The 16,710-nt window shown below is 36.0% G+C and overlaps 1 protein-coding gene across 1 annotated transcript in view; it reads right to left on the bottom strand.

Moving 5' to 3' along the window:
* NSD (Nuclear receptor binding SET domain protein) overlaps positions 1-16,710 on the bottom strand; it is a 68,674-nt gene that overhangs the window by 33,023 nt on the left and 18,941 nt on the right. Inside the window, exons 5-6 of the mRNA XM_069822946.1 lie at positions 10,980-11,281; positions 765-2,407 (exon numbers count right to left, since the gene is read on the bottom strand). Coding sequence (XP_069679047.1) covers positions 765-2,407; positions 10,980-11,281 — 1,945 coding nt within the window. The remainder of the gene's footprint in view (positions 1-764; positions 2,408-10,979; positions 11,282-16,710) is intronic.

Raw genomic sequence — 16,710 nt, forward strand, 5'->3', positions numbered from 1 at the left:
TAAGATTTTATACTTTAGGCTCATTTCAGTTTAGTATTGGGGATAATGCAGGCATTTCAAAAGCAACTACAAACAGAGTAATAAATAGAGTATCTGCTGCCATTCCTAGTTTGAGGCCATAATATATTGTGTTTCCAAGGGAAGGAGATCGCTTAAATTATTCAAGATTTCTAAAATATAGCAAATTTCCCAGAAGTTTTGGGTGCAATAGACTGCCCTCACTTAAAATTCAATTGCCTGGGGGTAATATGGGTGAAATATTTCGCAATTGAAAAGGATATTTTTCTGTAAATGTGCAAGCTATATGTGATGTCAACCTGTTAACAAGGGATATTGTTGCCTGTTGGCCAGGGTGTGCACATGATAGTACAATATTTAATAATTTCCACATCAGAGCAGAATACGAAATGGGAAGAATTCCATTAGATGGCAATGGTTATCCCTTGAGGAAGTATTTATTAACACCTAGTAACATAGACTGCACAATATAAACAATTCAAATAAGCATAATCTTGGCCACATTCATAGCAGCACAATATTGCCATGATCTATTAGATGCTACGCTCCAACATGAAAAATATGATTTGACAAAACTCTTAATAGTTGTTGATGAAACGCGTAATATTTAAATGACTGTTAAAAATTAAATGTTTGTTAGTAAAACTCTTGCTATAGGATATTTAACAGAGGTTGACGAAACTGGCCACAAGTAGCATGAAACAAAAAGAAAATAGTAAGATCTCTTTGTAATGCAATATACGTACCTACTACACAACGTTGACGTTGTTCTTTGCCAGTCTTCTTTTCCTGAATTCTACCACACCCAAAGCAAGGAGGATTCCGCCCTTCCTGACAGTCCTTGCAGCGGAATTCTGCAACTTCATTAGCGGGTTTCTCCTCAACTTCACTACTCTTCCCTTTCTTTTCTTCTTTATCCTTCTTTCTGGCAATAGTTCTTCTATCTTTCTTGTCATCCTTGTCTTTTTCCTCAGGATTAGCTTTGGTGTCTTTCTTCAATTCTTTTTCTCCTGCAGATTCACTTTCTTTCCTTTCTTCTTCCTCTTTTCTTCGTACAGTACCTCTCGTTTCTTTCTTATATTTATCCTGGGAAGATAATGCTTCATTCTTTTGGCTGGTAACTTCATCTTCATCACCTCCCTTCTTATGTTCCTCCTCTTTCACTTTATATGTACTTCTCCTCTCTCGCTTAGATATAACCTTTTCAGGATCTCTCTTTTCTCTATCATTTTCTTCATTACCATTTCTTTCTCCCTCACTGTTATCTTCTTTAATTTCGCTTTTATTTTCGGCTAGTGACCCTACTTCCTCTAAATCATGATTTAATGTATTTTCTTCATCGCTTTCCTTTGCATTAGGATTACAGATCACGTGATCCAGTTCTTTGGTTTTATCTTCACAATTGACTTTTTCTATGTTCTCATCAATGACTTTATCTATATCCATCTTCGTATCATCGCCATTCTTCACACTATCTTCAATGCCTGTTACGCATATTGTATCCTTATTTTTCATCTCAGTCTCACAATTGTCATATATTTTCTCGTTAACTACTTCTCCCTCTGGTCTTTCCTCGTCAAGACCAATCTTTTTTTCAGAAGGACCCATCTGCTCCTCTGATTCGGACCTCTTCCTTTTCCTTGAGATTGAATGACTCTCTTTCTCTTCTATTGATTCATTATTTTCTGCAGAACTAGAAATACAATTGTTTTCTGGAATCTTCTCAGAAGTCTCTTCTATGTTTTCCAGTAATTTTTTATCTTCAGTGTCCTCTTCCTTGATCCGATGGCCACTTTCACCAATATTGGATATATCCTCATTCTGATCGTCAGTATTAACCTCTTTTTTATTTTCTGTTTCTTCTTCGTCTTCCTCCTGTTTGTCACCTCTAGTAACAGTTAATACAACTTCATCTTTACTGTCCATATTAATTCCTTTATGACTTTCTGCGTCTTCTTTTTTAATCTGTTCACTATTTTCATTTACAACAGATGTATCTTCATTTTGGCTACTGGTACTAACTTCGTTTTCTTTGTCTTCCACACTATTTGCTGTTGATTCACTCTTTTCTTTCTCCAACTTTGCGAGACATTCAAGGTGAAATGCTCCACAACAAGGTCCGCGGCATTTCACTGTGTCACCAGGTTTCTCACAAATCTGGCAAACTTTCTCCTGCTTGGTCCCTCGGAACAGCCCACCACCCTTCTTCAGTTTGAAAAGAGGGGCTGGGCTCGATTCTCGTGTGCCACTACTATCAGCTTTTTCACTGGAATTTGATTCTCTATCATCTTTTTCATCCTTCTCTTCTTTTTCATCTTCATCCTCTTCACTACTTGATATTTCAGTATTCTCCACTCTTCCTTCACTCACATTCAACCGGGCACAAAACCTGCACAAAAAGACAAAACTCTTAACATTTATAAACTGAAATTCCCTTACAGAATTTCAAATGAAGTATTGTTGGTGTTACAACTGACAAAATATGTTGCCAATCTCTAAGCTGATCTACAATTTCCACAGCAACACCATATTGTATTTTTGCTCCAGGGGAAAAAATACAATACAAGGAACGGAAAAAAAACTACATTTAATTTGTTTCTATTTTGGTAGCATTTACAGTTTACCGATAATCAATTACAGCTTAACGAATATAAATGACTAAAAATTTTAATCAACAGTTACTTTGACTTTTTTTTTTTCTTTTTTGTGAACTTAATGATGGCTGGCCCCTAATACATCGTGAACAGTGCAATCAAAGCATTAAGCATTACCCCGCTTTGATTTGATTACCTGGTTGGGTTTTTCCGAGGTTTTCCCCAAACCAAAAGGCAAATGCCAAGTAATATTTTGGCGAATCCTCGGACCTCACCTCATCTCACTCCATCTCGCCAAAATATTGTAAAAAATTGCACAAAATTGTAGAAAATTACTAAATTGTAAAACTATAAAAATTTGTAAAAATTGTAATTGTAATATTGTAAAATTTTGACTTGTTCCACATCTTAAAGCTTCATTGCTCATGTAAGATCTATGGAATAAAATAAATGAATGAATGAATGAATGAATGAATGAAAGCACAGCAAACAATATTTTGAGCACATTTGTGGCAGAAAAAAATCATTCAATATAGTCCATTACAGGAGTAGAGATATCCAATGTGCCAGGTTGCCATGGCTTCTAAACATTTTTTTACCGAGGTCTTGTTTTCTTAAGAATTCGATTTCTTTCTATGTCACTACAACTAATATATTATAATGTAACAAAAGTGATCCTATGAAGAAGTTCGAGTGTGCAATGTGTTTTATTAATTAATTGTAATATTGTTTAATACACTCAGCGACAAAAAAAACCGGACACTTCTATATTTGCTTGTATTTTGTTGCCAATTATTTCAAAATGAAACAAAACCCATTTAAACAAAATAATGTTTCATTTAGCACCTTATACGACAACATTTGAAAAAAAAAAATCTCTGATGAGAAAATTCACAAAAAATTACAAAGGGTGTATAACTATGGCATTGTTTGGTCTGTTTTTTTCATTTTATGGTGCCTTAAACATTAAAAACTCTTTTTAGTAACGGGTATTACCCCCTCTGGCTTGAATAACTGCATCCATACGTCTTGGCATGCTCTCAATTTGGTTAGCAATGTCTTCTTGAGGAATAAGTTCCCATTCTTCGCCAAGTGCTCGCCTCAATTCTTGTAACGATTCTGGTCTCGGTCGTCTATTCTTAACACGCCGTCCCAGCATGTCTCACATGTGTTCAATTGGGTTCATGTCTGGACTCCTTGCTGGCTATGGAAGAACATGGATTCCCACTTCTTGGAGATAATCTCCGACCGCATGGGCAATATGCGGCCGTGCATTATCATGCATTAAAACAAAATTATCGCCTACAAATTGGCCAAATGGCACAACATGATCAGCCAAACATTCATTTATATACCTATCAGCTGTTAGTCTTCCATTTTCAACAAAAACCAACTCTATACGAGCATCAGTACACACTCTTGCCCAAACCATCACTCCACCACCTCCATACGGCACATTTTCGGAAATGCAACACTGTGAAAATCGTTCTCCCCTCCTTCTCCAAACTCTTTAACGTCCATCAGGTGAGCACAGATTGAAACGGGACTCATCGGTGAACAGAACACAGCTCCACTGTCCATTTCTCCAATCCCTGTGATCATTTGCAAAACGCAGTCGTTCAACTCGATGCATCCTGAGAAGTCTGGGACCAGTTGCAGGTCTACTTGATATCAGTCCACTTGCTTTCAACCTCCTTTTAACTGTTTTGGCCGAAATTGGGCGTCCATGCATGTTAACAAATTGCTGGGCTACACTAGTAGCTGGCAAGTTGCGCTCCCTAAGAACTCTCAACACCATATACCTGTCTTCATTTGGATTTGTAGCTCTTGGACGACCCGAACCTGGTCTTCTGGTATATTCTAGGGTCTCTCTATACCTTTTATGGCATCATGGGTTGTGCTTCTAGCCATATTCATAACATTTGCAATGTAACGTACACTGCGTCCATCATCGTAAAGGGCTACAGCTCGAGCCACATCTTCAGGTCGCATCTTGTTTTAAGACAAAGGTTACAACCCCCACTTAAACTCAGAAAATGTAAAAACAAAGAAATAACGAATGATAACGATAATGAAGCACAAAATGGTTGAGACAAAATTGTTATAGCTGAGACTCCGAAAGCAAAATTGGAATATTTGCTTGTAATGGCTTGTTTATAAAACAAAAAACAATCAACAATGTATACACGTCTCCATAACAACAGATGGCTACCATAATATTGTATGAGAAGATAATGTTTTGCAAAATACTAGCAAATATTAAAGTCTCCGGTTTTTTTTGTCCCTGAGTGTATATTTAGTAGTAATAGTATTTATTTATTTATTTAACCTGGTGCAGATAAGGCCATCAGGTCTTCCCTGCCCCTCTACCAGGGGATTGCAGCTATAATATGAAGAATAAAATATAGAATATATGGAATGGAAATATAGAAGGCCATGATTTAATAATATGTGCTTTGTTTTCTCTTTCATTTCAAACGTTTATTATTATGTGATTAATACCCTTAAGTGGATTAACTCTTGATTATCTGAAGACTTGCTTATTTTGTTTCTTCATGTGTGTATTAGGAATGTTTTTCGTCATGTGAATATTCAAGAAATTCAGCGTGTTTTCTAGTGACTTTACAGACTTGTTGATTTTACATAGCAACAGTGCTTACAATTATTAATTAACTAATTAATTTCATTCAGTTTTCGTCTTCGTCTAGTTTATTTACGCGTTTTACTTTAATTTATCAGTGATGTCAACCAACATCCCTCTGTGTACTCCTTCTGAATCTACTAACATTTCTTCTGTGACTTGTAATTTATGTGGTAAATCTTTTACTCATCGAGGCATCAATACCCACATTTCGAGATGTCATACATCAGAAGATTCTTCGCTGGATATTACCCCATCCGCAGCAGGAAGTTCTTCTGATATTTCTACACATATTAGTGCTATCACTGAACCTGATGAATATATTCCGTGCCCACATTGTCCATCAGGTGATACTAGACTTTTTAGAGGTACTCGTGGTCTGCGCATTCATCACTCACGTGTGCATTCTGACATTCAAGATGCAATTCCATCCTCAAATATCACCCACGAAGAGCTTCACTCCATACTCATACAGTGCAAGAAATCTGTTGCTGTCATACGCAGAATCCCCAAGGGAGCTCGCCCATTGGCAGCGGACCGACTTCGACATCTGATTGACCTTTGTATATCATTTAATTCCGAGGCCCATTGGGTCAATTTAATGCTTTACGCTTACATTGCTCTTCGTGTTCCTGAAAAGTCTACTAATAAATCACTAATCTCCAAGATTAAGGAAAACATAAACAATTTTCAAAATCCTTCTTTCACCGAGTCTATTCGTACTAAGAAGAAGTCACCACATATCTCCCTGGCACAACGTATAGAGAGGAAAATTGCTGACGGAGACATTCGCAACGCTGTTCGTATATTATCATCCGATATGGGGATAGCTGAATACAATCAACTTACTTACGAAGAATTATTATCAAAACACCCGCCTCCTTCTCGACCATCTACTTTTCCTGATGCTCCTGTTATTACTGCTAATCACCCATCTTTTTCTGAATCTGATGTCCTACACGCCATTAAAAGTTTCCCTCAAGGATCTGCTTCTGGTATTGATGGTCTGCGACCTCAGCATCTAGTTGATTTAGTGTCCATTTCCGCTGGTGACTCTGGTAAAAAGCTCCTTTCATCCATAACTAATCTCTGCAATTTTTTGTCTCAAGGTAAATTAAATGATAATGTACGTACAAATTTCTTTGGTGCCTCTTTGCTTGCAGTTAATAAACCTGGCGGTGGCATACGCCCAATCGCAATAGGTAATACTTTCAGGCGCCTTGTTTCTAAAATTATTTGTCACGCTATTAAGATTGAAAGTGGTCATATTTTTCGACCTCATCAACTAGGATTTGGTTCTCCTAAAGGTTGTGAATCTGTTATACACTCTGTACGATCCTTCTTACATACTTATGATAACTCAGATAAAATTCTATTGAAGATAGATTTTAAGAACGCATTTAACAGCATTGAACGTGATATCATGTTAAATTCTTTTTTAGAAAAATTCCCCAGCTTTTACCCTTTTGTTTGGCAGTCTTATAGATATCCGTCCAATCTCTTTTTTAATTCCAAAATTATTTTATCACAAACAGGCTGCCAGCAGGGAGACCCTTTAGGGCCTTTACTCTTCAGTCTTACAGTCCACTCCCTCATCCAAAAATTAACTAGTGACTTAAATCTCTTTTATTTGGATGATGGGACTTTAGCTGGAGATTCCCATGATGTTCTTTGTGATCTACAGAAAATCATTCATCTTGGGTCCGAACTTGGTCTTGAGATTAATCCTAATAAATGTGAAATTTATTTTTGTTCTGCTATTAACCCAAATATTTTATCTTCTTTCCAGAATATTGCTCCTGGCATTAAAACTGTCACAAAGTCAAATCTGTCCGTCCTGGGTTCTCCCATCTTTTTAGATTCTGTTGATGAAATAGCTACTCAAAAATTGGAGCTCCTGAAAACTCTGTTTGGTCGTCTTGAACATTTTCACCCCCAAGTCTCTTATTTCATTGTCAAAAATTGCCTATTAATCCCTAAATTCACTTATTTTTTAAGAACTACACCCTTATTTCTTTTTCCTACTTTTCTCCAGCAGGCAGATGATTTATTAAAGCAGTCTTTACAATCTATTTTAAATACTTCTTTTGACAACGACAGTTGGGTACAGGCTTCTCTCCCAATTAAATTAGGAGGCCTCGGTATTCGTACACTTACTGATATTTGTATACCAGCATTTTTATCTTCAGTCTTTGGCGTTATTGACTTCATCAAATTTATTTTCCCTATTTACACTGATGCTGTCGACATTTGCTATGTTCCTGAAGCTTTAAATAAGTGGTACGAAAAAACGAATAACTTTGCTCCTCCCCAGAATCCAGCCATTCAAAAAGCCTGGGATGAGATTATTGCAGGTCAAATACTTGATTCTCTTATATCCTCTTTCACATCTGACAAGGACATCGCTCGTATTAAAGCTCTCCAAGAGAAGGAATCTGGATCTTGGCTCCATGCTCTGCCTTCCTCCTATGTTGGTACCTTGATGGACGGTAAATCTTTCCAAATCGCTACTGCATTGCGTCTGGGCTGCAAAATTTGCCATGTACACCAATGTATATGCGGAGAGACTGTGGATTCCTTTGGACATCATGCCTTAAGCTGTGCCAGAAGTAAAGGTCGCATTCCTAGACATTCTGCTATTAATAACATCATTAGTAGATCTTTAACCTCCTGTGACATTCCAACTCTTCTTGAACCATCTGGTATTAGCCGGTCGGATGGTAAACGACCTGACGGCTTGACATTAATTCCTTGGTCCAAAGGTAAATCACTCATCTGGGATTTTACATGTGTAGATACATTAGCCCTTTCCCATTTAAAATCTTCTGTCAATTATGCCGGATCTGCAGCTGAATCCGCTTATCATGCTAAACGACGCAAATATGAACATTTAACATCCAATTACATCTTCGTCGCTTTTGCAGTTGAGACCTTTGGTCCGTGGTGTAGAGACGCTAAAGATCTACTCACCCAAATTGGTACACGCCTACTGTCCCGTACCGGCGATCCTAGATGTATCAATTTCCTTCGTCAACGCATTGGAATAGCGGTTCAGCGAGGGAATGCTGCCTCCATCCTGGGATCATTTCCTAACGCTGTTTCGTTAGAAGAGATCTTTCTCATTTAATGTGTAGCGTACCTGCTTGAGCACGGGTAGAAAGTTCACAAGAACAAAACTTCCACGAAGAAAGGAGAGAGGATGTCCGATCTTTAATGAAGCCATGGTCGAGAATATCCACAAGGCGAGGTGCTCTCCATCGGTTACATGAAGATCAACTCTATGTCTGAGCTACGACGGCTGGCCGGCGTCAAGAGCATGGGCGATGCGGAATGCCCCACGCTGCTGGACATCGAGATCATCAGCGAGCAGGACGACCCCAGGCAGCGCCCCAACTTCGGCGTCAAGTGCAAGATCTTCGAACTGGACGCTTGCCAAGGCATCGGAAAGGTGTGTCTGGTGTACATGGACAAGAGCGAGTGCGAATCCGATCTAAAACGAGAGGACCCCAAGATCTGGCTGCTGGACAGAAGTTTCGAGTGGCACTACCTGGCTGCAGAATACACAACATAAGCGAGACATTAACTTAATCCAGGGGGACTCCTCCATGTAATAAATAAATTACGAATAATTCTGCTGCCGTATAAATATTGGGAAACTAAATTCTTGTTTCCAGCATTGAAGATGTATAGTTCTCTTCAAAAGTCGAGGAAGATTTGATTACAATTAATATTAAATTTACAATTACAATTACAATAAAAATCAAAGTACAAAAAGATTACCTGTCTAATGAAAGCTAGACAATTTATCATGGAAGTTAAGAACAAAGAATATTTTTGTATTAACTGAATTACAAATTAAATCTAGAATAACAAAATTGTATAGTGATGAAATTACCTGATATTGAAATATTTTGTGATAGATTAAGAGAACTATTTACAAGAAAGCATGTCTGAACGAGTCTCAATTACTGACCAAGTGCCTAGTAAGTTTGCGTTTGAATTCAATTTTACTTCGACAATCCCTGATGCCAGCAGGTAGCGAATTCCAGAGTCTTGGCAGGGCTATTGTGAAAGAGGATGAGTATGAGGAGATGCAATGGGATGGTATTGTTTGTATGTATCTTTATGTTAGCTTGGATGGTTTTCTAATTGCATTTAAAAAAAAAAAATAAAAGAAGAGGCTGGCATCTGATAATTTTGGAGTTTTCTCTATCCCTGGTCCATTTCAGACATCTACATTTCTTATAACTGCACATGTTTTTGATATTCTAAAAATGAGTTACAATGTATCACTGTATATTCGCTATAAATTTAATCTAACAAGTGGTAAACAATTACATAACTTAACATCAAAACATGAGAACTGTAATACTCGTTTAAAATTTTTAATTTCAGCAAAAGAAAGCTCAATGTATGTGTTCACTTCAAACAACACACTTTCTGAATTTGCAGACTTTGTCGGTTTCTTTATCAGTACTTTTGCCTAATTCATTATTCTGAAAAATTTTACAAATTTGTTTCTCTGTAGGTAAAGAACATTCAGTATTTTAATATGTAATGCCAAGACATAGCTTTAAATGCTGATGCCAGGAATAATCCAGAGGACATAATATGGTAGCAGTAAAATACACGATAGTATGTGCTGTTTCATCAAGATTTTAATAAAAACAGCTTTTAATGTTGACTAAATCCTCTTAAATGTTTTAATTATCTTTAATGAGGACACTACACTGTAACAATATACATAATGAATGGGACATGTAGGGGAATATGGGGCAGGACGGGGAAGGGGGAAGGACAGGGAATAGCCTCTATCTTCCCAACAAGTAGTGCAATCTACCGAATTTTTTTTTAGAACTTCGTCAACTCATGTAAATATATCATCACACAACACTTACTGCCATTCCTTGAATCTGTTGTATGTTATTCGGTTGCTGCATCATATTGTATCATTCATTTGCAACTTTGAAGTGTTCTCTTGTCACACGTAAGTAGAAATGAGATTTATTTAGATAATCTATTTTAATGTCATATTATAGAGTGCTTACCTGGCTTTTAATTCCGAAACTTTCTTAAATTTCGTGCGTTATTTTTCCTGCCAATACCTCATAACTTAGAAATTGTGACTGTGGGGCAAAACGGGGTGGGGCATAACAGGGCAGTATTCCGTCCTGCCCCAAGTCAATATTTAATTAAATTTCACCTCCTGTAATGGGTTGTTCGTTCTGTTGTTTATCAGAAGAAGGTCGGATTAGATGCATATCATGTCTGAAATGGGCTCACAATTGTTGCGCAGGAGTAGATAGTGAAGACGAGGATGCCACGCACATTTGCGTATTTTGCGAATGACTTTTTCTCAAGTAAACTTGTAAAATGTTGTAGTATTCACACTTTCAGTATATAATTTTTGTCACTTTTGCCATTTAATTATTACAAATAACAGATACCCCATTTTGGCCCATACGTGGAGCAGAACATACATTTCGAAAAACTAATTTATTTTAAGGTTATAATGACTGGATTTCACTCGAAGTACATTTTTTTTTACTTGTTTACAGTGTAATAAAAGCATATATGTCATAAAACCCATACATTTACATTATTTGATATCAAATAAAAGCATTCAAACATTAACTTCCCCTTCCTGCCCCATGTTCTCCCATACTGTACAATAAGGATGCTCAACAGATATGAAAACAGAACTCAACATGCAATTAAACACTTACTTTGATTTCTCTTGATCATCCATTTCAGCCCATTCTTTGGCAAGATATTTCTCTACTTTCTTTGTGCTGAGCTCTGGATGTTCTTGTGTTACACGATCAATGTGTTTATAAAGAAATGCTTCGAAGTCTGCGCCCAATTTCTGCCCTCCATACTTCTTACGTTGCCTCTTCTTTTTCACTGAAGAACTACTAATTCTAATTTTGGTATCAGATATTACTGATGGAATCAATTCCTTAGTACTTATGTCTATAGGAAGCTCAGGACTGGGTGAACGAAAATAATTTTCGTCCTCGGATTTCACCTTTAAACAAAACGATCATATTAACAAGACCTGTGTGGTTAATCACAACAAAAGTTACTTTAAAACCAAGGCAGAAATGTGGTAATATAATGCCACACTACACTAAGCAGAACAGTCACTTATGTATAGCTGTCAAAAAAAAAGTGGCCACTCTCTAGAAGCTAAGTTTCCTTCGAATATCTTCGCTATAACTTGGAGACAGGCGATGTTACATGTTGTTGGACCACGTTGTCTGATATCAACAATCATGTTATTCTTGTAGCGTAATAGTAGCGTTCTGGGCTGGTATTCGTGAGGTCATGCGTTCAAATACAAGAGAGAGAAAATATAATTGCTCCTGTCTCTTTTATAACTGTTTTAGTAATTAACAGGTTCATGAATGTATTATGTCATGTCTTTATAATCATTTATTATGACATTATAGCTGCATATGAAAAGAAAGAAAGATTTTATTCTCAACAAAAAACTTCATTCGTGGCATAAACAAAACAAACTTACTGGCATCTGCATTAGAAAATTCAAACAATTAAAAGTTCGGGGGGGGGGGGGGGAAGCCACGATTCAATATTTAGTCCATCTTTCTCCCATCTCGATCACATCTTGAGTCGAGTAGGCATGGAATCAACTATACTAGAATTAACGAATGTTTGTACTTCTGACAGTTGTATGTGAAGTCGCAGGAGGGCGTATGCTGTTGCCGCATTGCAGTGAGAGAAAGACAGGAAAGCAGACTTCAAATTCAAAACTACATCTTATCTCACATTACATAAATTAGGCTCGAATTCTAATTTCTAATATAGGTATCTTGAATCCAATATTGTTATTAGAGCTGTCTGACTAAGAGACATTGTCACAGAATTAAAAATAGTAAAAGTTCACAGAAATACACGTAACAAATTTTGATCGATCGATACTATAACACTACGAATACCACTACTGCCACTACCATACCACCACTTTTAATAATAACAATAATAATACTAATAACAATAATAATAAAAATAAATAATAATAATAATAATAATAATAATAATTGTAATATTAACCTTCTGAGGACTGGGTAAATTTTGTTACATAAACGAATTATGTGCTGTTATTATTTAAAATAAGTATTTCTGTTACTTTTTAAAGTACATTTATTCACAAAGGGCTAAATAATTATATACCGAAATAAATGAATTCGTAAAAAAAGACACACACACACACACACACACAAAAAACACACGCACACACGCACACAAAAAAAACACACGCACACAAAAAAACACACGCGCACAAAAAAAACACACGCGCACAAAAAAAACACACGCGCACGCACGCACGCACGCACACACACACACAAAATTACTATTAAACACTGAGTTAAAAAGGCAGAATATTAAACGATAAAACTGAGAACAATGAACAGTGAAATGCCGTCACAGAAAACCAACCAACTCAAACCACCATAGTTAATGTTTAGTTTAAATGTAGTTTATGTTTAGTTTAAATGTAGTTCTGTTTATAAGTATGCATAAGGATGTAATTATTTGACTTATTTGAACTATTGTATCAGTGAAGCGAGGTGAGTCAGTGAAGTTATGGTTTTACAGTGCAGTGAATAGTTCCGATCAGTGATAATTTATAGCGTCAATGAAATGTGTTCTATAGTGTCAGTGAAATGTGTGCTAAAGTGTCAGTGAAATGCGTCATAGTGCCACTACAGTGAGTGAGATGAGAGTAAAGTGAAAGACTATTGAAACTTACGTAGGGCTTATACATAATAATGTAGGTTGTAATGTAAAATTAGGTATTTTATTTATGTTTTATTATTATTGTGTTAAATTATATTGTGTATTCTTTTTGTATTGTGTATAAAATTGTAGGCCTATTGTGTATTGTTTATATTGTGTATACCACTGCTACCGGGTGCTTGCCCACTTGCAGTGTAAATAAATACATACATACATACATACATATATTTTCTTAAACAGGCAACACTTCGCATGCTGGTTAAAGGTTGGTGGCAGCAGCGTGAGAGGCAAACGGACTGTGATTGGGTATTGCTATGGCAACACTCATCGCTATGGCAACATGTCCCCACCTCACTCATAATGTTAACTGTCAGAAATACAAATATTCGTTAATTCTAGTATAGTCTTTTCAAATAGCGACTGTTCTCAGTCACTGCATCCCAGGCATCCTGAACCAACTTCTTGGACGTCTTAGAGGGGGATTGGACCAATTTTTCTGCATTATGCTTCTTAATTGTGCCCCTGTAGCTCAGTTGGAAAAACATCAGAATTTAGATGTCAATGTCTCAGGTTTAAATCCTCGTCACTCCTTTTTGTTTTATTGTGTTTCAGGATAGTATAGTGTAATAGTATAAAAAGATACAACTAACACTAGTATAATGCAACTGTATTGTTCCAAATCTAACATTAAATTTATATTACTTATATCGCTAAAGAATGACAATAGAATATAAATGATAATTGGAATATTATTTGTAACAATAAAGAACGATAACAGAAAATAATTGATAACTTGAATATTATTTATATTGCTAAAGAACAACAGAATATAAATAACTTGAATATTATTTATATAGCTAAAGAGTAACAAAATAAAATATAACCCGAACAAGGCTCGAACTCACAACCTTTGAATTATTAAGTGAGCATTCTACCGCTGCTCTAGGAGACGCAGATATCAAATGACTTCATAGTTATGAAACTGCTTCTACAAGCACATGCACTGTGTAACATCGTGATCTGAAGCGGACTTAGAAAATATTTCCTGTTCACAAATGCAGCCACTTTTTTTTTTTACAGCTGTGCACCCCCAAACAGTTCCCTCACACTAGTTGAGATCATTCACATTTATTTTTTATTAGACTGTATGAGGTATGACTGCTTTATTATTTAATATACTACAGCCACAATGAACACAAATTCAATAATTTTTTAATGTTTAAAAATTGGTTCAAAATTAAATTTTACGATAAAAAATGGTCACTATAAAACTGTGATAATATTTTCTTAAATCCAACTTACAACTTTGTAATTCTCATAAGGCAATCAGAATCTAACGTTCAATGTGACATGGAAAGGATCTCTCTTTCTTGTCATTACAAAGGCATTTTTTTCTCCTTAATCTATTTATATTTTAAATTCAAAATACTATATCTGCGCCACTTCTGAGAATTTTGTTACTGATACATACAGTTCTTTTTAAATTAATGCACAATTTGATTGTAATTGAAATTTAATGAGAGGATTTTGGACAAAAAGCTCAGACACATTAAACCTTGTATTTAGAAATCAATATTTTTATTGGAAACAAAATGTTTCTGTGATTACTGTTGTGTAAGTTATGACATGACGTCAATGTGAACATTTTTAATCAACACGTTATAGTTTTCAGTATCATCTAAAAGAGCTCAATACTTTTTATGCAATACTTCATTTGTTTTATACAGAAGCACTATGGTTTTGTTACTATGGTAACAATTTTACTGCTGATACTTTAAGCTTGTTGCAACAAGCAGTTCAGAATGCGTTCCGAAGTAATAACGAACTTCCTTCAACACATGCGCCAAACTGTGTACAGTGTGAGAACTAGTTCGGGATTTTACATTGTTGAAACGTTTCTTGAACTGTTCTTTCATGGCCTTCAGAGTTTCTTCTCATATTAAAATTTATTCATCTTCCAAACTCAATTCGTAATAACATATCACAATCACCTTTCAAATTACTCATGATCGACTGCTTTTTTATTTAAACTGCCTAGTCTCGAAGCATTTTAACCTTAACTTCAGATTAAACCATCTGCGCATGCGTCAACAGGAATTCTCAGTTCTGCTCTTAATCGAGTACCAATTTCACTCGTTCCAAATGAGTTCTAAAGCACGTTGGAACAGGGAACTGGGAGTTTAATATCGGTTTGGAATCAGTTCTAGTCTTGTTGGAACACACATTGAGCTACTGTGCATGAGCAGGCAGTTCAGAAGATTCTGAACCGTGCTGGAACAAACCTAATTTGTTAGTTTTATTGTGATGCCAGAAGTCAAATCTTCAGTGTCTGCCATTAGAAATCAGCCAACCAACGTTTTGTTAGTCTCTGTGTTATGAAAGCAATTTACTGATGAAATCTATGTATATAAAACCATGTTTTCTTATAGAAAATGAGAGAATTGATATCCTAAGGGCAGGATTTGGTGACAGAAGATGTACACAAGAGGTATGCGTACTTTTTAACGAAAGTCTTTCAAATCATCCACCTATTTCTCATTCAACTGTGAATAGAATAGAACCAAAATTCAAAGAGCATGCACTGCAACCTTCTATCAAAGTCGTTTTCCATTAATCAACTCTTAGGATAAAAAATCCACACTTCTTTCTTAATGTCTTTCAAACTTTGGTGACATGATTCCTGGGAATATTCTAAGCAATTCAAGCTTGGAAATCGAATTTGGGGACACAAAGAAACTTTCTTGGGGAAAAAAAAAAAATAATTAATTAAATTTTGAACAGATCTAACACCATTAGAAATTGACCTAGAGTAAAACATCTTTTGTCAAAAGATCCCCTACCCCTACTAAAATTATTTATTTTGAACCATTTAAAAGATATGCCACATTATATAAGCACTTTAGAAAAAAAAAAGTGTATGTATATTTGTATATTTTTGGAATAAAATAATTATAATCAATTGAAAGTAATAATTTTAGTTTACAGCATAGCCAAATGTTTAAGCTTCAATTTGGTACCTCAATGAAGTCTTTTACCCAATTGGAAGTCTACTTTTTGTCCGTCGGAAGGATAATAAATGTTGGAAAATGTGAAAAAGGAGAAAACAGACACTGAAGATGGCGTAAGGCAGTGGTCGTCAGCACTCACTGAAATGTGCAACAGGTACGCGGTGCCATCCCATGTGCACCGTCGTGCAGCAGGGAGAGATAGAGAGCATACCCGCTAGCAGCTAAGCAGTGCACTATGGTGTGCTGCGTTTTCAGCGGGTAAGAGATGCTAGCCCCAGCGTGCTCTGTGCTGACGACCCCTGGCGTAAGGTATGGAAAGTATAGTGCGCTTATATTACAAATGTTCAAAATTTGAAATTATTGAGATAATGGGTACAAGTTATATATTTCTGAAAATTATAAGAAATGAGCTTCCAGATGAGGCAAAAACATTATTTTCTTACTAAAATTTTGAAGAAATGAGTCGATGTATACTTTAAATTCCTGTGAGGGTTGGATTTTATAAGAATGATATTTAGTACTGTGCAATGTTCTCCGAGAGATGCTTTCGAATTATATAATGTAGATTCTATTTCATGGAGAGAAGAGTGTGGTTTCTCTTTGACAATTAACAAAACGTCAAATTTCAAATCCTTGTTAGTGAATGGTGTACCAGATCTTTTTATGTCTCAAAAACATATTCATGTCC

This window comes from Periplaneta americana, chromosome 4, assembly GCF_040183065.1.
Source record: "Periplaneta americana isolate PAMFEO1 chromosome 4, P.americana_PAMFEO1_priV1, whole genome shotgun sequence".
NCBI lineage: Eukaryota > Metazoa > Arthropoda > Insecta > Blattodea > Blattidae > Periplaneta > Periplaneta americana.